At 44.3% G+C, this 22217-nt stretch overlaps 1 protein-coding gene across 6 annotated transcripts in view; it reads left to right on the plus strand.

Moving 5' to 3' along the window:
* ABCC5 (ATP binding cassette subfamily C member 5) overlaps positions 1 to 20569 on the plus strand; it is an 82751-nt gene extending 62182 nt beyond the window's left edge. For 5 of the 6 annotated variants that reach the window (XM_005675201.3, XM_018047353.1, XM_018047350.1 and 2 more), the window contains 5 exons: positions 4830 to 4989; positions 14804 to 14882; positions 15915 to 16028; positions 17620 to 17784; positions 19112 to 20569. In XM_005675201.3, coding sequence (XP_005675258.1) covers positions 4830 to 4989; positions 14804 to 14882; positions 15915 to 16028; positions 17620 to 17784; positions 19112 to 19213 — 620 coding nt within the window. In that variant the 3' untranslated portion in view covers positions 19214 to 20569. The remainder of the gene's footprint in view (positions 1 to 4829; positions 4990 to 14803; positions 14883 to 15914; positions 16029 to 17619; positions 17785 to 19111) is intronic. The other variant, XM_018047362.1, reaches the window with a different exon arrangement.

The raw sequence follows: 22217 nt of genomic DNA on the forward strand, positions 1-22217 counted from the left end.
GTGCACACACACAGGATATGTAAAAGATGGTATTATACTTTTTAAATTTAATTTTCATAAGGTGAAACCACTTTTTGAGGTTTATTTTCAACACTGCTTCAAAACATTTAATATTTTTTCTAATCATCAAAGTATACATTCTCAATGCAGAGCACTTGAAACGTGTCAGTTCAGTTCAGTTGCTCAGTCATGTTCGACTCTGCAGCCCCATGGACTGCATCACGCCAGGCCTCCTTGTCCATCACCAGGTCCCGGGGCTTGTTCAAACTCATGTCTATCGAGTCAGTGATGCCATCCAACCATCTCATCCTCTGTCATCCCCTTCTCCTCCTGCCTTCAATCTTTCCTAGCATCAGGGTCTTTTCCAATGAGTCAGTTCTTCACCGCAGGTGGCCAAAGTATTGGAACTTCAGCTTCAGCATTAGTCCTTCCAGTGAATATTCAGGACTGATTCCCTTTAGGATTGACTGTTTGATCTCTTTGCAAAGGGACTCTCAAGCATCTTCTCCAGCACTGCAGTTCAAAAGCATCAATTCTTTGGTGCTCAACTTTCTTGTGGCCCAACTCTAACATCCATACATGACTACTAAAAACACCATAGTTTTGACAAGATGGACCTTTGTTGGCAAAGTAATGTCTCTGCTTTTCAATATGCTGTCTAGGTTGGTCATAACTTTTCTTCCAAGGAGCAATTTCATGGCTGCAGTCACCATCTGCAGTGATTTTGGAGCCCAAGAAAATAAAGTCTGTTAATGTTTCCATTCTTTCCCCATCTATGAAGTGCCATCTATGCCATGAAGTGATGGGCCCAGGTGCCATGATCATAATTTTTTGAATGTTGAGTTTTAAACCAGCTTTTTCACTCTCCTCTTTCACTTTTATCAAGAGGCTCTTCAGTTCCTCTTCACTTTCTGCCATAAGGGTGGTGTCATCTGCATATCTGAGGTTATTGATATTTCTCCCAGCAAACTTGATTCCAGCTTATGCTTCATCCAGCCCAGCATTTTGCATTATGTACTCTGCATGTAAGTTAAATAAGCAGAGTGACAGTATACAGCCTTGATGTACTCTTTACTAATTTGGAACCAGTTGGTTGTTCCATGTCCGGTTCTGACTGTTGCTTCTTGACCTGCATACAGATTTCTCAGGAAGCAGGTAAAGTGGTCTGGTATTTCCATCTCTTGAAGAATTTTTCAGTTTGTTGTGATCCGCACAGTTAAAGGCTTTGGCTTAGTCAATAAAGCAGAAGTAGAATATTTCTGGAAACATATAGCAAAGTACAAAAGGTGAAAGGTACACATAACTCCACTACCCAGAGATAATTAACTGCTAGCATTTTGGTGGATATCTTATTAGGCTATCAACAAATGTATTTTACAAAAATGAGGTACTTTTACCCACACTGTTTCATGGCCTATTTATAAAATTACCTCGTGTTTTCCATGTCAATTAATAGTCTATGACATGATTTCTATGCAGTATGACATAAAATTCTGTTTTATAGAAATGAGGTACTTTTACCCACACTGTTTCATGGCCTATTTATAAAATTACCTCGTGTTTTCCATGTCAATTAATAGTCTATGACATGATTTCTATGCAGTATGACATAAAATTCTGTTTTATAGATATATCATAATTTATATTAACCCAGATCCAATTGAAGGGCAGTGAGTTGTTGTCAATTTTTCGCTTTTATGAATAGCACCACAGCAACATCCTTATTTCTATGAAGTCAAAATATACAAAAAGCTTAAGGTCTTTGTGATGTGTTACAAGTATAGTCTCGTATTTATTAGAAGGCAACATAGCTCTAAATAAGGAATCTGTGTTCCTTTGAAGACAGAAATTATTTGAGTTCCCTACTGTTCTTAGAAGTGTGTTTCTTTCCGCCTTTCTTTCCTGAATAACATTTCAAGATTGAGTCTTGGCTTCTTTCACTAACCTGTTCACCCTTGTGTAAGAGTTCTCTCTGAGTCACTTCTCTTGAGCTTTCTGGGCTCTATGCTCCCTTGGCACCAAAACTCCTTTAGCTTTTTTTTTTCTTGCCATTAAAAAATAGTCTTTTCTAGTCAATTTACTTTAAAGAATGTGGTAATCAGAAAAGAAAAAGCTATTTCCTGCTCCCTCTTTGAAGGCATTATTTCACGTCAAAACAAGATACGGTCTCTAGGTTTTTACACTGGAGAGAGAATGCCCAGCCATGAGGGTGACTATACCCGTGGCTCTTACTTTGCTCCCTCCCACAGATTCCCTCTACTGCATTGGCCCCCTAGGGGTGCACTGCTCACCTAAAACCTCTGACCTCCCTTCTTGTGATGTCCTTTTAACACACTAAGACAGATCAAAATTTTCACCAAGACTTCATTAAAGTATAAGTAGATGAGAGATAAAAATAAAATAAAATAATTCTAAATAGCCTGACTTACAAAGTCTAAACTGTAATCTTAATAAGGTCCTTTCAAGACTGTGACATAGGTCCTGGCTGTCTGCCATGGTTATAACCACCTGAGGACATCATGGCTTTTTTTTACCAGCACATTCCATCTGTGCAAAGGTAGTCTAGACTCAGATCTTTTGTTAAAACAGAACAACTTAACCTATTTATTTAAGCACTATTCCTTCCATCATTCCTTCAAGATTTATGGTGCTCAGATAAATGGTGCTTATCATTTATTTGAGCACCATTCCTTCCTTTGAGCATCATTTATTTGAGCACCTTAAATCTTGAACCACTGCCTTGACACTGAAGGGGGCCCTCCACCTCCTCCCTTCTACCTGGGTGAGAGACCACTGGCCAGATCCCCCAGTCCTGCAAAAGCCACTCCCAAGAGGTAAGGCTCCTTGAGAACTGTTCTGCTACATGGATTCAGGCTTCCCAACTCGCAGATGGACATGAAGACCCCTTCCGTAAGGAGACGGACAGTCAGGGTTCCCAGAAGTTGTTTGACAGGGGTCAGATCTAGACTGCAGGTCTGTGGCTACAGACACTGGGGCAAGGCAGATATTTGTATCCTCACTGACCTCTGAGTAGACAGTCAGGAGGCTGCCATGAGGAGTCTCTAAGTACATGGAGGCAGACTAGAGGGTATGAGTTTGATCCCTGATTGGGGAGCTAAGATCCTGTATGCCTCAGCGTGTGGCCAAAATTTTTTTTTAAATCAATCAATCAATCAATCAAACTAGTTTAAAAAAGGTGGTTTTTTTTTTTTAAAGACAACCAGGAAAACTGCTCAAACAACTAAAAACCCATAGTTCTGCATCTAAATTGTGGGTCTGACTTGCAGAAAGATAGACAGGACTATGTCAAACTTATATTTTTTTGATGGGGGAAGAGCACTGAGCTTTTTAAATATATATGTAAGTATTTAACAAAGTCGTTTCAGTTCTCAGAATCTGTTTCAAGGAAATTTTCTGAAGTCGTTTCAGTGTTCAAAATCTGTTTCAGGGAAATTCTGCAAGGTAGGAGCAGTTTGAGTGATGACAAGGTCACCATAGCATTATTCTGCTGCTGCTATCTGGTCACTCAGTCCTGTCCAACTCTTTGCAACCCCATGGGCTGTAGCCTGCCAGGTTCCTCTGTCCATAGGATGTTCCCAGCAAGAATACTGGAGTGGGTTGTCATTTCCTTTTCCAGGGGATCTTCCCAACCCAGGGATCAAACTTGGCAGGCAAATTCTTTACTACTGAGCCACCTGGGAAGCCCTATAGCATTATTCTAGCAAGTTTTAATTAAACTACATGTGCAACATTAGAGGACTGTTTAAATAAGAGTACAGCCACAGAATGGAAATTATTGTAGCCACTAAAACTTTATCTCAAAAAGGTAATAATATAATTGAGTGCTTGCTATGTAATGTTCAGTGGAGAAGATAGTTACAATATTTCTCTGCTATCATCTCAACTCTTAAGGAAACAAACTAAAAGGAAAAGTGTCAAAAAAAAAACAAAAACAAAAAAAGCAGGACTTTCCTGGTGGTGCAGTGGCTGGCGCTCTGTGCTCCTAGTGCAGGGGTCCTGGGTCTAATCCCTGGTCAAGGAACTACACTCCACATGCAGCAACTTTAAAAAAAAGATCCCACAACTGAGACCCACTGTAGCCAAATAAATAAACAGATAATGTACATACATAATTTTTTTTTAAGCAGTAGTTAGATAATGGGAAATTGATGTTATCTGCTTGAATTGTTTATATCATTTTTTAAATGAAAAGTCAATTATGAAAGGCTATTCTGCCTATCACTGTGATCCTGAACTTGCTATTTTATCTCCCAAACCTGCTTTTTTATATTTTCCTATCAGTTGAGAATCCACAGTCACCCATTTTCTCAAATCCCAAACTCCTTTCCTTGTCTGTTTAGTTAGAACTCCCTTCACTAGCTTCGTGGCAGTGAAAGGCCTTGTCCTGTTTTTCTCTCCTGAGATAAGGGGACAGAAGAGAGACAACAGCTTGTCCTCTGACTTTCCTCAAGCTCCTAGCTCTTGGTTCTTGCCTGAGAAGCATCAAACCCTGTGTACCTGTACCTAAGGTGAAAAGGAGACGTTTTTCCATTTTACTCTCAGGAGAGTGTAATGGTCCCTCCCACTCCTCCTCAGGCTGCAGTATGTTGTATAAGCATATATGCTCGGTAGCTCCAGAGAGTTCCTTGTTTTTTGTTTTTGTTTTTCTGGCTATCACTTTCTGCATCATCTGAGTTATCTATGTTATCCATTGAAATAATGATTGAACAGAAATAGAAAAATAGATGATGTTGCCCTGAGAAGAAGCCAGTTTTGTCTTCTCAGAATTTGCCAATCGAATGACTCTTGCCTGTCTTCTGACTTATCAGGGAAGTCCTCTCTGGGCATGGCCCTCTTCCGCCTGGTGGAGTTGTGTGGAGGCTGCATTAAGATTGATGGAGTGAGAATCAGTGACATTGGCCTTGCTGACCTCCGGAGCAAGCTCTCCATCATTCCCCAGGAGCCGGTGCTGTTCAGCGGTACTGTCAGGTGAGACCTCAGCACCATGTGCTTCGTGCCGTGTCGCAGGCCAGGTGAGTGGGATAGAACCCCGCCAGGGACTGAGATCCAGTGGCCTCTGGTGCGGCACTTTCCCAACACCGTGCACTCCCTGTTGCAGGAAGAGCAGCTCCACAGTACTAGTCACCTCATTAGTTAAGCAGGACCCGGGAGCCTTGCAGCGGGATGGTAAGAAGTCAGACAGATCTGGACTGTCTGTCTTCAGACAAGTTACTTAGCCACTCCTAAGTTTGTTTCCTCCTCCATGAAATGGGGATGTTACTAAGATCTGTTGTTGTGATGATTGAATGAATTTGTACAAATTTTATAGAAGCGTGGAGGCTGGCGAGCATTCTGTGCATGGAAGCAGCCACCATCATCCCTCGCTGTCCTCTCTCCTAGGGACACTCAAGAGTTGCAGTTCTCTCCATGGTTTTCAGGCATTATTACTACTCATGGTTTCTCATTTTCTAGTATCTTCTGCAAACTTTTGGTTCTTACTCTGGAATGATGTCCCTCTCTGAAATCTTCCAGATTGCCAAAGAAAACATTTCTTTTCTCGACCTGTTATAACAGTAACTATTAAGGAAATATGTTTAACCCCATTGTCTTTTCCTGTGCTTTATCAGGCTAGCCTTAAGCTTTTGCCTCCTAAAAACAATGGGTTCCCATAATTTGTGTTCATTTCTATTAAAGTTGACTCTCTAAATAAAAATAGCTTCAACCATATAGTTGACCTAGATAGCACTTCTTTTTTAAAATCGCTCTAAAAGTGATATTGTCATTTTCTCTACTTTTTAGCAGCTTCCAAGAAAAGGTACCAATTTAATTTCAAATAACCACAGTGTTCAGAATTGTCTTTAAAACAGACTCATCCCCCCCCCCCCCCACTTTTAGAAATGGCATTTGAACTCACTGATTTGAGGAGGTTCGGTAGATAAATTGAATTCTTACCTATATTTATGTGGGGTCAGTACTCTTGGGTGTGTTTATTTTGGCATTTCTCTAAATCACTTGTGAATTTGTATAGTACAGACTGGCTCTGTTGATGATGATAAATGAAAGTGTTAGTCACTCAGTCATGTCTGACTCTTTGCAACCCCATGAACTGTAGCCCACCAGGCTCCTCTCTCCATGGAATTCTTCAGGCAAGGATACTGAATTGGGTTGCTATTCCCTTCTCCAGGGGATCTTTCCCACCCAGGGATTGAACCCTGGTCTCCCAAATTGCAGGCAGTTTCTTTTTTTTTTTTTTTGCAGGCAGTTTCGATGATGATTAATCATTCCCTTTGGGTAAATAAATAACAAGGTCAAACAAGCAACATCAAAGAGAATTAGAATTTATTGAAGACTCAAGTCTAAAGTTAAGAAATTGAGAGATATTACCAAATCTGCTCTTCTTTCCTGTAAATCTCTATTTTTAGGTGCCGTAGGAATGCCGTTGAGAATAAAATTGGCCTAATGATTTTTTGGCTCAGGACAAAAAAAAAAATTTTTCTTATTTTTTGAAAATCACCATTTAGAAGAGAACTAGAAAGTAAGACATGTTATAGACTTCCCATGAATATGCTGCTACCAAGAAGTATCAGTGTTCATTTCACATTTTTACAGCACTTCATTTAAGTCTGTGACTTGGCTTCTGGAGTTAACGGTTAAGAACTGATCTGCTGGCTGCTGTTTGTGGAACATTGTGGAAGCGCAGCCTGTTTGGGAGTCGGGGCCGTTTGTTACCAGCTCCAGAGGCGTGTTGCCACCTGATGGACAGGCTCAGTAGCTGGTGTGCTGCTGCCTGAGTTTTTAGTCATTGAGCTTGGAGCACTGTTTAGTCAGTCAGCTGTGCAAACCTAGGAAATCATATAAGTTACATTTTCTGCTTACTGGAATTTTGACTTTTTAGGTCATTAGTAGACACTGAGGACAGATTCAATCCCAGACCTTCTACCTTTCCTTTATCCTCTCAAGTTTCTCATAGATCCCAAAGAATATCCAGTGTTTGATATTGTTTTGCTGTTCTTAGAAAATTAGAAGACCTGTAATGAGTTTCCCAAGGCAAGGGCAGGCTAGATCATCTGCTCCCTCAGCTACCTCCTGCTGCTGCTGCTGCTAAGTCGCTTCAGTTGTGTCTGACTCTGTGTGACCCCATAGACAGCAGCCCACCGGGTTCCCCCATCCCTGGGATTCTCCAGGCAAGAACACTGAAGTGGGTTGCCATTTCCCTCTCCAGTGTGTGAAAGTGAAAAGTCAAAGTGAAGTCACTCAGTCGTGTCCTACTCTTAGCGACTCCATGGACTGCAGCCTACCAGGCTCCTCCGTCCGTGGGATTTTCCAGGCAAGAGTACTGGAGTGGGGTGCCATTGCCTTCTCCAGCTACCTTCTAGAGACTCCAAATTTTGGAACTGTATCTCCACCGCCTTTAAACAGCATTGGGGTGGGTACGTCTCCTGGAGATTCCAACTTGCAGTTAAAGTGTATCAGAAGGGAATTCAAGGTAAAACCAAAATTGGACAAACAAAACTCAGAATCTCGAAAGATAAAAATGTCTGAATTGTTCTGCATACAAATATCGATAAATCATAGACCAGATCATTTAGGGGCACACCCCTCCCTGGATTAGCCCTTTCCAATAGCTCATCCTAATCCGATCCATTCCAGTAGCTCATCCAGGCCTGCCTCATCCAGCTGTCTGGGTTTGAGCTCCTGTGTCTGGGCTCCTGTCTGTCTGAGGCCAGCCAGTACTTTCCTCTGCCGTTTGCTCTGATGATTATCTCCATGAAGAGAGGTCCGTTTTCATCCAGACCTAAATACTTTGGCTGACCTTCCCTCTTTCATAGTCCTGGCACTACTTTTCTTTTCCCAGAGGACCTATGCTTCCTGGTCTCAGGAAGCCCATCTCTTTGCCTCCACCCTCGCTTTCCATCCTTGTGGACTGTCTGCAGTCTGGCTTTGCTGGTGGTTAGTCTGCCCCTCAGAGGGACTAGTTGTCCTCAGCTGTCACTCTGGTGTGTCTCTGCGTCTCAGTCTCCTCACCGGGGATGAGCGCATCTCATCACTGGGAGCCTCTCTACCTAGCGTCCATCCATTATCAGGAAGCAGTGTTCTCACTTCTTCCTGTTCAGATGCTTTCTCTCCTTTTCTACTTGCCCATTTTATTTTATTTTTTTCCACTTTTGAGGAATATCTCAAGCTCTCAACTCAAAATCACAACAAAGATACCCGAGCCCACAGCTGATCCACCTCTGCTTTGGTTCATTCCGGGCCAAAACACCTTCAGGCAGAAGCACGTGGTGCTCTAGAAGAAATGGAAGCTGCTCCAAATTTGAAGCAGTTCTTAGAATCTCAAGGTTTTTCATTTGTCTTTTTATTATTTTGTTGTGTAAGAGGCCCCCTTTTACTTTTTTTGACATCTGAGTCTCTGTGGAATCAAGGAATCCCCAAAAGCTTCTAGTCTCAATGTCAGCAAGTAATGGTAAATCTAGGATAACTATGAAGAACACTAGATGTTATCTAAGTTTTGTTGAAGTCTTTCTGGCTGGGATTTTATATGAAATCTCTGTATCTTCATCTCAATTTTGCTGTGAACCTGAAACTGGTCTTTTAAAATTGTCTTTAAAAGAAGGAAAAGATCATTCTGGGGCGTTCCCTGGTGGCCTAGTGGTTAGGATTCTAGGCTTTCACTCCTGGGGCCCAGGTTCAGTCCCTGGTCCGGGAACTGAGATTCTGCAAGCTGTGGCATGGCCAAAAAAAAAAGTCACGCTGCACCAGACACTGCTACTCTAAAGAACAACAATAACAATAGTATTAGCTAAGCTTATTAAGGATTTATGTGGCCTACCGTCCTAAGCACTTAAATTGTATTAATTTATCAAAATTAAAGTGCTCAAAATTTGATGAGGGTAGGTACTATTATCATTCCTATTTATAGGTGAAAAAGCTAAAGCCCAAAGTGGTTAAATAACTCGCCCAAAGCTAAGAATTTGAATCTGGGCTATTTGGCTCAGAGCCTGGGTTCTTCCTCACCATACTTGCTGTGTTGTCTCCTGAAGTTCCTACCACACCCTCCTCAGTCATAACCTTGAGAGGTAACCCTGTCTCTCCAAGCACTAAGGTTGGGCCTGCTTCCTCAGGCGTCTTGACCGTTAGTTACCTTTCTTTTTCCAGTATCTTTAAAATTTCATTATCTGCTTTCAGATTTGCAGTAGGTCTCTGTCCCCTTTCCTGAGAAAAATTGTCACACAAACTCTGCTCTTCTCTTTAGTCTTTTTCATATGCTCTACTCTTAACTAAAAGCCAAAATCAGTCCATATTTCTGAATGACTATTTTGAGCTTTCCTTTAGCTTCCTGTCAGAAGATCTGAGGGTCCCGTAGTCTCCTACCCTGAAATCCCAAGGCTACAGGGAGGTGCCCACATGGACAGAGGACAGTGTGGTTCAGCATGGAGTCTTCTGTGTGCCTGGAAGGGATTGCTGTATCTTCATTCCCCTCAGGAGATACTCTTGACCGTATTTGGTAGTTGTCAATAGGTGAGCTTAGAATATTGCTAAAAATAAAATATAAAAAACCAAAGATGAAAATACACTTTGGGCAACATAGGACTCCAGGACTTCTGACTGTTAAAAATAACCTTCATTCTCAGATTTTCTTTCTGTCCATCCACCCAGCTGAGTACTTGATGCAGTGGATACGTAACTTTGCTTGCTTTCATTTTTGTGGGTCAGACCAGGACCATCTGGCCACTGTAATGAGGATGTGTTTTTGTTTTTTCCATTCTTGATTGAGTTCCCTGTTGAGATCAGTCTGGTCTGCCTTAATGTGTAGGTATACCGCCTGCTGGGGTTTCCCCGATGGCTCAAGCAGGAAAGAATCCGCCTGCAATGCAGGAGACAAAGGTTCAATCCCTGGATAGGAAAGATCCCCTGGAGAAGGAAATGGCAACCCATCCAGTGTTCTTACCTGGAGAATGCCATGGACAGAGGAGCCTGGAGGGCCACAGTCCATGGGGTGGCAAAGAGTCAGACATGACTGAGAGACTAAACAGCAACACCTGCTGGTGTACATAAATATTCCCTATATATCTGGAACCCATGGCTTAGTCTTGGGGGCTCCTTCAGCTGGCGTGATGGGCCTGGGCGAGGTTGAAGGTCAAGCCCATCCACATGTCTGCCGAGTCTGATGGGGCAGCTGCTCAGTGAGCAGGGTCTGCACTCTGGTGTGCTTCCTGCTTGTCTAAGAGACGTATCTGATGGTTTTACTGGATGTGTTTGTGTGCTAGGGATGCTGCAACAGTGTACCACAGACTGGGTAGTTTAAAACCACAGAACTTGACTCTCTCACAGTTCCTGGAGGCTAGAAGGATGACATCAAGTGTCAGCAGGGCCGTACTCTGAAGCCGGTAGGGTCCTTCCTTGCCTCCACTATGTGTTAGTGGTTTGCCAGCAGTCTTTGGTGTGCTGGGCTTGTAGAGTCATCATTCCAGTCTCTGCCTCCATTGTCACATGGGTTCCCTCCCTGTCTGTCTCTATGTGGCCCTCTCTCTAGGACTGGTGTCCTAGATTGAGTCTACTCTACTTTACCACTCCAGGCTGACCTCTTCTCACCTAATACTATCTACACTGATTTATTTCCAGATAAAGTTACATTCTTAGGTACTGAGGATTAAATTTCAGCTTATCTTTTGGGGGCATACTCTTCAACCCATGATGCTAGGCATCAGTGTACAGTATTAACATTTCCTTGGGACTTCCCTGGCAGTCCTGGGGTTAGGGCTCCTCACTCTCATTGCTGAGGGCCCCAGTTCGATCCCTGGTTGGGAAACTAAAATCCCACAAGTCTCACAGCCAAAAGAGAGAGAGAATACTTCCTAGACTAACTCTAGAGAAATTATCTGCACATTCCTTTCCTGAAAACCAGTATTATGGACCCTTCAGTCTTGAACATATATTTATTGAGGTCTTAACTCTGTGGAAAGGACTCGACTCCGCAGAATTGGGAAGAATCTGAACAAGTGATAAAATCTAAATCCTAAAATTATACGGTCCTTCCAGGAAGACATAGAGAAAGGGAAGATTTGAGCAGTAGGTGACAGGCTAAGCCAGAAATCCAAAAAGTGAGGTATCAAACCATAGGTAGCAGTTTATCAAGTTACTGGTGCTGGGAATTCCAGCCTTAGGTAAATACAAATTTTCTACAGGCAAACAGATCACAGTAGTAGAGACTGGGCAGTGTTCCAGGGAGCTTGGGGCTTGGAGACAGAACCAGAGTAAGGTGGGGCCTCAAACCTTAGGAGCCTGAGCAGGCTGTCAGGCTAGACCTGGATACATGGAGACAGAATAGGAATTGAGCTAGCAGAGCTGGCTAACAGGTAGATTCTAACTCAAGAAGAGGTTTTGCTGGCTCTAAATGGGAACTACAGTCAGAGCAGGAGCCAGATCAGAGCAGCCGGGTGCTAAACCACAGATCCTATTGCCTGAGGAAGAGTTGACTCTCTGTAATGGGCAGAGGCCGCTCTTCAGCATGCAGTCCTGTGGGGTGGCTGTATAGAGAACGCAGTGCAGGGTGAGACCAGGCAAAGCATGGTCTTTGCTCAGGTGCTTTAAACATAACCCCTGTTTAAAGCCAATGATTTCCCACGAGAGTAGGTACCCCTTCTAGGATGATGAGGAATTCTGGACCACCACAAAAGTCCTGGAACTTTTTTTTTTAAGTCTTTATTGAATTTGTTACCATATTGCTTCTGTTTTATGTTTTGTTTTTGACTATGAGGCATGCGGGATCTATGCACCCTGCATTAGAAGGGGAAATCTTAACCACTGGACCACCAGGGAATTCTCTTGTTTTAAAAAAGAGCTCTGAGCATTTTGGTTCAAGACTAAGAACCCTGTTATGATCCCCAAGGTCAAGAATTCTGCTATAAAAGTATGCGGAAGTCCATATTAGACCACACAAATAGGAGAGAGAATATTTTATTATGAAAACTTGCCTTGCTGTCTGGATAAATGTCTCTCAGAGGATTGTCTTGCTAATCTTGCTCCATGGGAATTCCCACCAGTCTGTTTTGAATCAGGGGAAAATGATTAACCTTTTATTCCCCCAGACTTGGGATGGAGAACATGTGTTTGAGTCTGTCCCTGATCTGTGGTATAACAAAGTTCCCCTAAAAAGGTGGCTGGAGAGGAGAGCCATAGACACAGATTTCATCAACCCTGATGCATGTGCAGACAGACTCCAGAGTGTTAGAGGGACAAGGATGATCAGGTGCTTTCAGCGTCTTTCAGTCTTGTCTTTTTGATTAGAAACGGGTGAGATTCTCCTTTGACTTAGCCTGTGGTCTGCCATTTCAGTTTTAGGTTATCAACAAATCGAACTGCCTTCTTTAACTGAGAGGGCTCTTCCTGGATGACATCCCTGCAGAGGTCAGCCTTCCCCATCTAGACTTTCCATAGGAAGGATCCTGGTGTTCAGGATCATGGGATTGTTGTGTCCACTTGGGAAATGTGCTGAGTATAAGAGTCAAAACCACTAAACAGTATAACCAGGCATTTAAAGTGACCACGTCCCCAGTCAGTTTAACAGCCACCAGCCATCAAATGTCTACCATGTTCCAGGCGCTGTATCTACACATCTCTAATGTTCACAGCAACCTACCAGGGCGTGTCACGTCACTATCTCCCCATTTTATAGGTGAGGAGACCGAGGAGTGACTTGTCCAAGCTCACGCAGATGGTAAGAGGCAGAGTAGGGATCAAGCCCAGTTGGCTCTTACTCTTACAAAAATGTTAGACAGTATACCCGGGCTACAACAGTGAGTAAGATCCAGAGAGGGATTCTAATCCAATGGAGGAGAGAGACAAATGAAACAGTGACGAGTACCATCATAAGGGTGAGCAGGGGGAACCCCCAGTCCAGGCCTGAAGGGCCAGAAGACACTTCCTGAAGACACCAGCTAAGTTGAGAGCTGAAGCATGAGAAGGAGGCATAGCCAAGGAGCAGGAACAGTATAATAATGGTGCAGTTCTAGTAGCTCTCACACACACTGCCAAGCCTGCAGCAGGCGCTCCTGCAAGCGCTTTACATGCGTGAATTGTAGTGCCCACAGCTGCCTTTTGAGGAGGTGCTCTTTTATTTTTTGGTTGCACTAGGGCTTCGTTGCTGCACAGGGGCTTTCTCTAGTTGCGGGGAGTGGGGGCTGGTCTTGGTTTCGGTGTGCAGGCTTCTCATTGCAGCGGCTTCTCTTGCAGAGCACAGGCTGTCGGTGCTCAGGTTACGGTAGTCGCAGCACTTGGACTTGGTAACTGTGGCATATAGGCTTAGTTGCTCTGAGGCATGTGGAGTCTTCCCAGACCAGGGATCGAGCCCATGTCCCTTGTATTGGCAGACAGATTCGTATCCACTGCACCACCAGGGAAGTCCAAAGAGCTGCTCTTTTATCCCTTACACTTAAGGAAACTGAGTGTAGAGAAGTTAGGCTAACTTGGCCAGGGTCACACAGCTGTCATTGATAGAAGCTGTGAAGGAATCAAGCAGTCCAGCTCCAGAGCCCTTGCTTTTTACCAGTGCCTCTCACGTCAAAAGGTGGGGAGTGATCTCGTGTTCTAAGTGGTGGGAAGCACATGTGTGAAGGGACACGAGAAAGTGGGACTGTTTAGTGAGTCTCCCAGGAGTTCAGAGATGGCATGTACCAGCCTGCACTCTCCTCCAAAGAATTCTTCGGTAATGACCTGCTTGTGTTTGCATACCCGAGATTAGTCACCCCAGACATGGAGACGAGTGTGGATCAGAACTAGAGTTCTCCCAAAGGTTTTTCTATTTCCCACACCTCAAGTGTAATTTATGAGCAAAGCAAATTATATTTAATATCTTTAAGATTACTAGACCCACAAATGTGATGTTTAGATCGAGACAAGACACCCAAAATTAATTCTACAGCCCACCTTCCACCCGGTATCTGTTTCATCGTCACCTGTTCACCTCATCCTCCACGACAAAGAGCTTCCTCTCCTGTCTTTAACACTTTAAGAGCTATCTAGTCCTATTGTTTTGGTGTCAATCTTAATCTCCTTGAGGTGCATACTTTTGGTATAGTAAGCAAGAACAGTTCCCAGACTGATTTTTGGTGCCAGTTAAATCCTTCCTCTTGAGCCCCTTTCTGCTTAGCTTTGTCCCTCCCCTTCCTGCAGGATCGGCTTCTTTCCTGGTCAGCTAGCTGTTGAGACCCCTGCCCAGTGACAGGGCTCTCACCCTGGTGCAGCAAGAGAGAGGGAGTTTCTCCTAGTTTATACATATAAGAGATGTATTTTAGTATGCATATGCGTAGGAAGAAATCTAGAAAGATATATGCCAAAATGCTAACAGTGTTTGTTTCAAAGGATCTGATAAGTGATTAAATATATATTGGTTTTAGGGAATTCTCTGGTGGTCCAGTGGTTAATACTCTGGACTTTCGGTGCAGAGGACATGGGTTTGATCCCTGACTGGGGGACTAAGATCCCACATGCTAAGATCATATATATATATGGGTTTATATATCTTATATATATATATATGGGTTTTTTTTACTTTTTATGTCTATATTTCCTAATTTTTCTATAACTAACTTGTATCATTTACATAATAAAAATAATACAGTTTTGTAAAGAAGAAAGGGAGTCTCATTCCTGTGACGGCCAGGCTGCAGCACGCCCGTCTCGGCTTCCACCTGTGGCCTGAGGGGTCTGAGCCGACTGTTTAAACCTTTACCACAGTCAGCCTGTGCAGGGTGGTTGCTTATGTGTTGGATCCCTGAGAAATTCCTATTATGTTTCTCATTAGATCAAATTTGGATCCCTTCAACCAGTACACGGAAGACCAGATCTGGGATGCCCTAGAAAGGACACACATGAAAGAATGTGTAAGTAAAGAACTGAGGGAGAACTTTGCTAGAATTTCAAGGATGGAAACTCGGTGATGCCATGGTCATTCCCCAGCCACCTCTGGCTGCCTCTGTCCAGCCCGGCCTTTCCCGCCACCTCCTGGATGTCTGTGGAGGAGAGCTTCAGAGCAAGGCTTCCCAGGCATTTCACAATGGGTATAAAAGTCGGTATTTCCCTATCCTCACCTCCCCTCTCTTATTCCCTCCCATGGTCATATTTCCCTTTTTATTGTACCATCCATTGATTGAGAAGATATTAATGACAACCACTCAGAGTTCAGTAATGCTTTTAAATCAAGTTCTATTTTATTAATCATAACAGTACAACATCCTTTTGAAGCATGTATATATGTGCAAAAGATTTATCACTTCTTGAGTCCACAGAAAGCATGCAATGTGCATATGAACCTCTCAGAGTAACTTACCAGGCACCCTCCAAGGGCCACGAACTAAGATTACCCCTGGCCTGGAGTGGGGTCTCTTGTGCTCCTGCACACTAGCCCAGGATCTCCTGCCCAGATTCAACTAGAGCAGCTCTGCCTTCATGACCTTCCTATTGAGCTTCTTCAAGCAATTTCATTTGAAGAACAGGTTCTGTAGTTTATAGGAAGAAAAGTTTGACAGCCATGGGTCTACAGCTTTGGCCTTCAGAAAGAGAGTAGTTTTGCTTACCGCATCTCTCATTGCATGACCGTATTTTCAGGACCAAAAATGACAGGATTTAAGGACATAAAAAATATTGGAATTTCTGGGACTTTTTGACGACATGAGACTAATAGATAGTTTAGTTGAAGTATGGAATGGCCTAGAAAATGTGGTCCTGCTACATGATCATCACACCTGTATGTTCTTTCTAAGTGAGCCAGATTCTTGGCTAATAATTCTTTCATCTGTTTAAGAATAATTTTACCACTGGGTTTTTTACAAAATTTAGCTTTGTTTTCTTTCTTTCAAAATTTAGGTTTTTTTTTTTTCTTTAACCCTTCTAATCCCTATTTCCTTTCTCCCTAGATTGCTCAGCTACCTCTGAAACTTGAATCTGAAGTGATGGAGAATGGGGATAACTTCTCAGTGGGGGAACGGCAGCTCTTGTGCATAGCTAGAGCCTTACTCCGTCACTGTAAGGTAAGGCAGTCTGGTGGGTGGCAGAGGAGGGAGTCAGCAGAAGCACAGGAAGATGGAAGAATAGCCCCATTGCCTGTGGCATGAGGTCCAAAGGCATTCTTGGCTCCGAGCCCAGTGGCACTTTTTTTTTTTGGTTGCACTGAATCTTTGTTGCTAGGCTTGGGTGTGGGCTTCTCATTGCATGGCTTAAAGCTCAACATTCAAAGAACTAAGATCATGGCATCCGGTCCCATCACTTCATGGCAAATAGATGGGGAAACAATGGAAACAGTGACAGACTTTATTTTCTTGGGCTCCAAAATCACTGCAGATGGTGACTGCAGCCATGAAATTAAAAGACATTTGCTCCTTGGAAGAAAAGCTATGACCAACCTAGACAGCATATTAAAAAGCAGAGACATTACTTTGCCGACAAAGGTCTGTCTAGTCAAAGCCATAGTTTTTCCAGTGGTCATGTATGGGTGTGACAGTTGGACCGTAAAGAAGGCTGAGTGCCGAAGAATTGATGCTTTTGAACTGTGGTGTTGAAGAAGACTCTTGAGAGTCCCTTGGACTGCAAGGAGATCCGACCAGTCCATCCTAAAGGAGACCAGTCTTGAATATTCATTGGAAGGACTGATGCTGAAGCTGAAGCTCCAATACTTTGACCACCTAATGGGAAGAATTGACTCATTGAAAAAGACCCTGATGCTGGGAAAGATTGAAGGCAGGAGGAGAAGGGGACAACAGAGGATGAGATGGTTGGATGGCATCACCAACTCAATGGACATGAGTTTGAGCAAGCTGCAGGAGATGGTGAAGGACAGGGAAGCCTGGCGTGCTATAGTCCATGGAGTTGTAGAGAGAAGGACACGACTGAGCGACTGAACAGCAACTACCCTGTTGAGCGTGGACTCCAGGGCTCACAGGCTTCAGTAGTTGCAGCTCCTGGGTGCTAGAGCACAGGCTCAGTAGTTGTGGCACTTGAGCTTAGTTGCTGTGTGGCATCTTCCTGTACCAGGGCTTGAACCCATGTCTCCTGTGTTGGCAGGTGGATTCTTCACAACTGAGCCGCCAGGGACGTCACTCAGTGGCTTTTTTTTAAGAGAATACCCAGAGATGTTTAACCTCGACACAATTTGGGTATATGGATATTTTGTTTGCTTTTTTGTTTTTATTTTTGATGGCCTCGAGCCTTCAGTTTCCAAGGGCAACTTGTTTCTGTCCTGTGAGTAGTTGTAGTATTGGAAGCCATAGACTTAAAAGATTTTAAAACTGTAAGACATGTCCAGACCATCAAATACAGTCCCCTCATGTTAAAACTGGAAAAGGGAAGTCCAGAAAAGTCACTCTTCAGAGTCACAGAGCAAGTGAGGTGAATAGTTTGTTAGATCAGTATTTTACATATTTGTGGAAATCAAGGCAAACATATGAATTTGAAGTTATATCAATTCTAAACAAAATAGTATTTTTACATTTGTGTGTACTTATTTAGAAAAAAACAATATATGATATAAAATTCAAAGCCTAAAACACATTTTGGTGAAACCTAGATTAACTAGAATGCTTAAGGAATTGGTTGGATCCCTCTTTCTCCTCTCTTCCCCGACAGATTCTGATTCTAGATGAAGCCACAGCTGCCATGGACACCGAGACAGACTTACTGATCCAAGAGACCATCCGAGAAGCATTCGCTGACTGCACCATGCTGACGATTGCCCATCGCCTACACACAGTCCTAGGCTCTGATAGGATTATGGTGCTGGCCCAGGGGCAGGTACTGAGACCCCAAGGGACCTTGGTTTGGCACGTGGCCTTGTCTGGGAGGAGAACTGGCCCCTGGCAGGATTGGGCTGATGGCCCTCGTAGCATTCAGATAAGCAGCCACAGTGACTCCAGCCTGGTTCCTTTTGCATGGGATGCAGCCCTCGCAGTCAAGAGATTGAGTCTGGAGCATGCCTGTTGGGTTCTCATGATGCTTTCCTACCTGCTCTTTTGTTGCTTGTGGACAGTAACACTTTGACTTAGGTCAGAGAGCATGTGTACTTTGTAGTTCACTCACAGGCCTTTTCCAAAGCTGTTGAGACCAGCCACCACACGTCTGCTTTTCGCAGTCATGTAGTGGTGCCAGACTTCTTGCTGTTCCCAGCTTTCCCACATACTGGGCCCCAGGCTTTTTCATTTCCTACTATTTCCTTTCAGTGCTGTTGGCTATAAACCATCTTGGGTCCCCTAAGCATTTCCACCTCTGTTTACTCATACAGTTCCATCTACCTAAAATGCCCTTTCCTGTGCTCGCTCTCCCGTGTGGACCTGCCTATACCCTGCCTGTCCCATAAGAGAGCCAGTGTCTGCCTCCCCTCTTACTGTACAGGGTGTCTGCTCTGGCACCCAACCTCATACCATCACATGGCCAGCCCCAGGAAGACACTTTGTCCTTATGCCTGTCTCTGTTGGACAGGATAGCCTTTCCTAAGAGCATCCCAGGAGATGTCCTGTTCTCTCTCCTTGGCCAGAGTCGTGTCACACACCTTTGCCCTGCCGCAAGGGAGGCTGGGGGAGTGAGTATGTGGCCTCTGTCTGGAGGCAGGTTCTGCCAGCACACTGTTCCGTTTTCTACTGCAGTGTGATTTCCGGTGACTGCCTAGTAGTCTATCATGGGAATGGATAATTGACTGAGTTGAACCCTTATACTCACTTCCCTTTTGTTTTTCTGCCAACTAGGACTCTTTTCCATCCATAGGCTTGGATCAGCTTGCACAGCAAGATGCCATTTACTTGGTATGCCTTTGACTTGAGCTGCAGTTTCTTCCCTCTGCAGCATATAGGACCTTTTGATTGATTCCTTCTTACACAAGGCTGAAAGAATGGAGACTTAATGTGAAGGCACTCTGGAGGTGTCTCTAAATTTTCTCTTCACTAAACTCTGGTTAGTTTTTTAAAAAGAGAGAGAACCCAGGTGGGCATGGCAGAGCTAGCTGAACTGCCACGTTGATTCCATCCTCCAGGGTTTGGGGCTTTGCCCCTCTTTCTGAGCTGTGGATCCTATAGGACACCCCGAGTGTCCCCAAGTCACCTTCCGTTGCTCTCTCCTTCCTCTACAGGTGGTGGAGTTCGACACCCCATCCGTCCTTCTTTCCAACGACAGCTCCCGGTTCTATGCCATGTTTGCTGCTGCAGAGAACAAGATTGCCGTCAAGGGCTAACTCCCCCAGCGCCGCCCACATCTCATTTTTTTGGAGCATTGCCATTCCCTGCCTGGGGCGGGCCCCTCACCGTGTCCTCCTGCCGAAACCTTGCCTTTCCCGATTTTATCTATCGCACAGCAGTTCAGGATTGGCTTGTGTGTTTCACTTTTAGGGAGAGTCCTATTTTGATTATTGTATTTATTCCATATTCATGTAAACAAAATTTAGTTTTTGTTCTTAATTGCACTCTAAAAGGTTCAGGGAACCGTTATTATATATGTATCAGAGGCCTATAATGAAGCTTTATACGTGTAGCTATATCTATATATAATTCTGTACATAGCCTATATTTCCAGTGAAAATGTAAGCTGTTTATTTTATATTAAAATAAGCACTGTGCTAAGAACAGTGCAGATTCCTTTCTATCATTTTTGTACAGTCTGCTGCACTAGAGGTCTGGTTTTGCTATTAGACTATAAGAAGGGTAGCGTGCGTTCTTCCCCAGCTGGCTGTTTCACGGTGCCGGGATTTCTGGGTGTCTGAAGGAAGGAGTGTAGCAGTAGCCGGCCCTCCAGGGGCCCCCCTGCTGCCTTCCCAGCAGCCACGCCGGGGTGGGGCAGAGCGGGGGCCACGGAGGCCGCGCAGAGCACCGTGAATTCTCAGGGCTCCTGCTTTCTGTCCTCTTGTCACCTCACCGCTTCTGTCGGGAGAGCAGTGGGTCAGAGTCCCAGACCCCTCTCCTCCCTCTCCACCGGGACCGAGAATCACAGACCCTTCCTCGGCCAAGGGGGAGCATCCTCCTGCCGTCCTCTTTTCTGCTGTTGCTTCTCAGCAAGCATTGAGTCTGCCCCGAGTGTCCCACTGCCTCAGGTTCCCAATGCTGGCCGGCGCACGGAGCTCTGGCGCCTTGAAACCGTCGGTTCCAAGCCCTGGAGCCCACTGCTGCTTGGCCCGATGGTCCTTCTTCATTTGCCTGGCCTCACACCCCCACAGTTGAGTGACAGGGTTCAGGATTTCGTGGGTCTGTTTTCCTTTCTCCCTGCGGTTGCCGCAGAGTCTCTTCCTCTCTCCAAAGTCCGCGACTTTAAGCAGCTCTTGCTAATCAGTGTCTCACACTGGTGCAGAAGTTTTTGTACTGTAAAGAGACCTACCTCAGGTTGCTGATTGCCGTGGGGCTCGGTGTGTTCCCACCAACCCCGGTTGTGCCGTGGGGCCAGTAGCTCAGGTGGGCGTGCTCACTGCTGTCATCCGTTGAATGGTCAGCATTGCATGTCGTGACCAACTAGACATTCTGTCGCCTTAGCATGTTTGCTGAGCACCTTGTGGAAGCAAAAATCTGAAAAAGTGAATAAAATTATTTTGGATTTTCTAAAACTCTTGGTGTGGAAAATAATTCTCTGGGAGGGGAATAAGCTGTCTTTGAGTGGCTTTGGAGTCCCAGAACCTTGGATCTGAATATCCAGCAGTGAAGTGACAGAGGGGAGGGGCCAGTAGTGGAGCTGACTAGTTGCAGCGGATGTGGAGTACACCTTGCCTTGAATCACTGCAGTGGGCCGAAGTCCCTGCAGCCTGTGTCCTGGGCGTGGTCACCAAATCAAGTTCCTGTGCTGCTGCTAAGAGTCGGAAGTGGAAAGGGTTGTAGTGAGATCGGTGGCTGTGGAGAAATGTGTTTTAAATGAACAGTTTGTTGAGGGTTCTCAGCAATCCAAACAATGTAATTGCTCTTTCAGCCAATTCATTCAGATTAATTTATTGAGAATTAAGTACCCATTCAAAAGGGTACTCATTCTAACATTTCTCAATATGTCATATTGTATGCAGAAAGCTTTTAAACTATTTGGTATCAGTTCTGCTGAGTCATCAATAACCTCAGATATGCAGATAAAACCACCTTTTATGGCAAAAAGCGGAGAAGAATTAAAGAGCCTCTTGAAAAAGGAGAGTGAAAAAGCTGGCTTAAAACTCAACATTAAGAAAATGAAGATCACTGCATCCGGTCCCATCACTTTATGGCAAATAGATGGGGAAACAATGACAGACTCTATTTTCTTGGGCTCCAAAATCACTGCAGATGGTGTTTGCAGCCATGAAATTAAAAGATGCTTGCTCCTTAGAAGAAAATCTATAACCAACCTAGACAGCATATTAAAAAGCAGAGACATTACTTTGCCAACAAAGGTCCGTCTTATCAAAGCTGTGGTTTTTCCAGTGGTCATGTGTGGATGTAAGAGACTACAAGAAAGCTGAGCACTGAAGAATTGAGGCTTTTGCACTGTGGTGTTGGAGAAGACTCGAGAGAGTCCTTTGGACTGCAAAGAAATCAAACCAGTCAGTCCTAAAGGAAATCAGTCCTGAATATTCATTGGAAGGACTGATGTTGAAGCTGAAGCTCCAATACTTTGGCTACCTGATGCAAAAAACTGACTCATTGGAAAAGACCCTGATGCTGGGAAAGATTATAGGCAGGAGGAGAAGGGGAAGACAGAGGATGAGATGTTTGGATGTCATCACTGACTTGATGGACATGAGTTTGAGCAAGCTCTGGGAGTTGGTGATGGACAGGGAAGCCTGGTGTACTGCAATCCATGGGGCCGCAAAGAGTCAAACATGATTGAGCAACTGAACTGAACTGAACAGCCCCTAACCCAGGTCCTCAGCTCCTCAAGCTGGGATTACATTGGAAGAACCTCCCAAATATCTAACTACCTGCAGGATTTTCCTGATCCATTCTGACTTGTACTCTGACTCAATCTGTCATTGATGTTAATCACACGCTCACGTTTTCAGTCTAATTTCACACAGCTCCCCTGTTTCAAACAGATGAATTCCTTCATCTGTGTTCAATTTGGATCTTTCAGGCTCTTTACAGCCATTCTGTGGGCATTATTGGGGTCTCCATCCGTCCAACTGGCTCCATCTAAGTCACCTTGTGCATGTCCTTTTCCCATCACTCTTGTCTGCTGACTTCCCCTCATCTGGTGTGAGAGGAATAACCTGGCCCGTAGGCCCTGGGAGGACCATC

Source organism: Capra hircus, chromosome 1 (assembly GCF_001704415.2).
Source record: "Capra hircus breed San Clemente chromosome 1, ASM170441v1, whole genome shotgun sequence".
NCBI lineage: Eukaryota > Metazoa > Chordata > Mammalia > Artiodactyla > Bovidae > Capra > Capra hircus.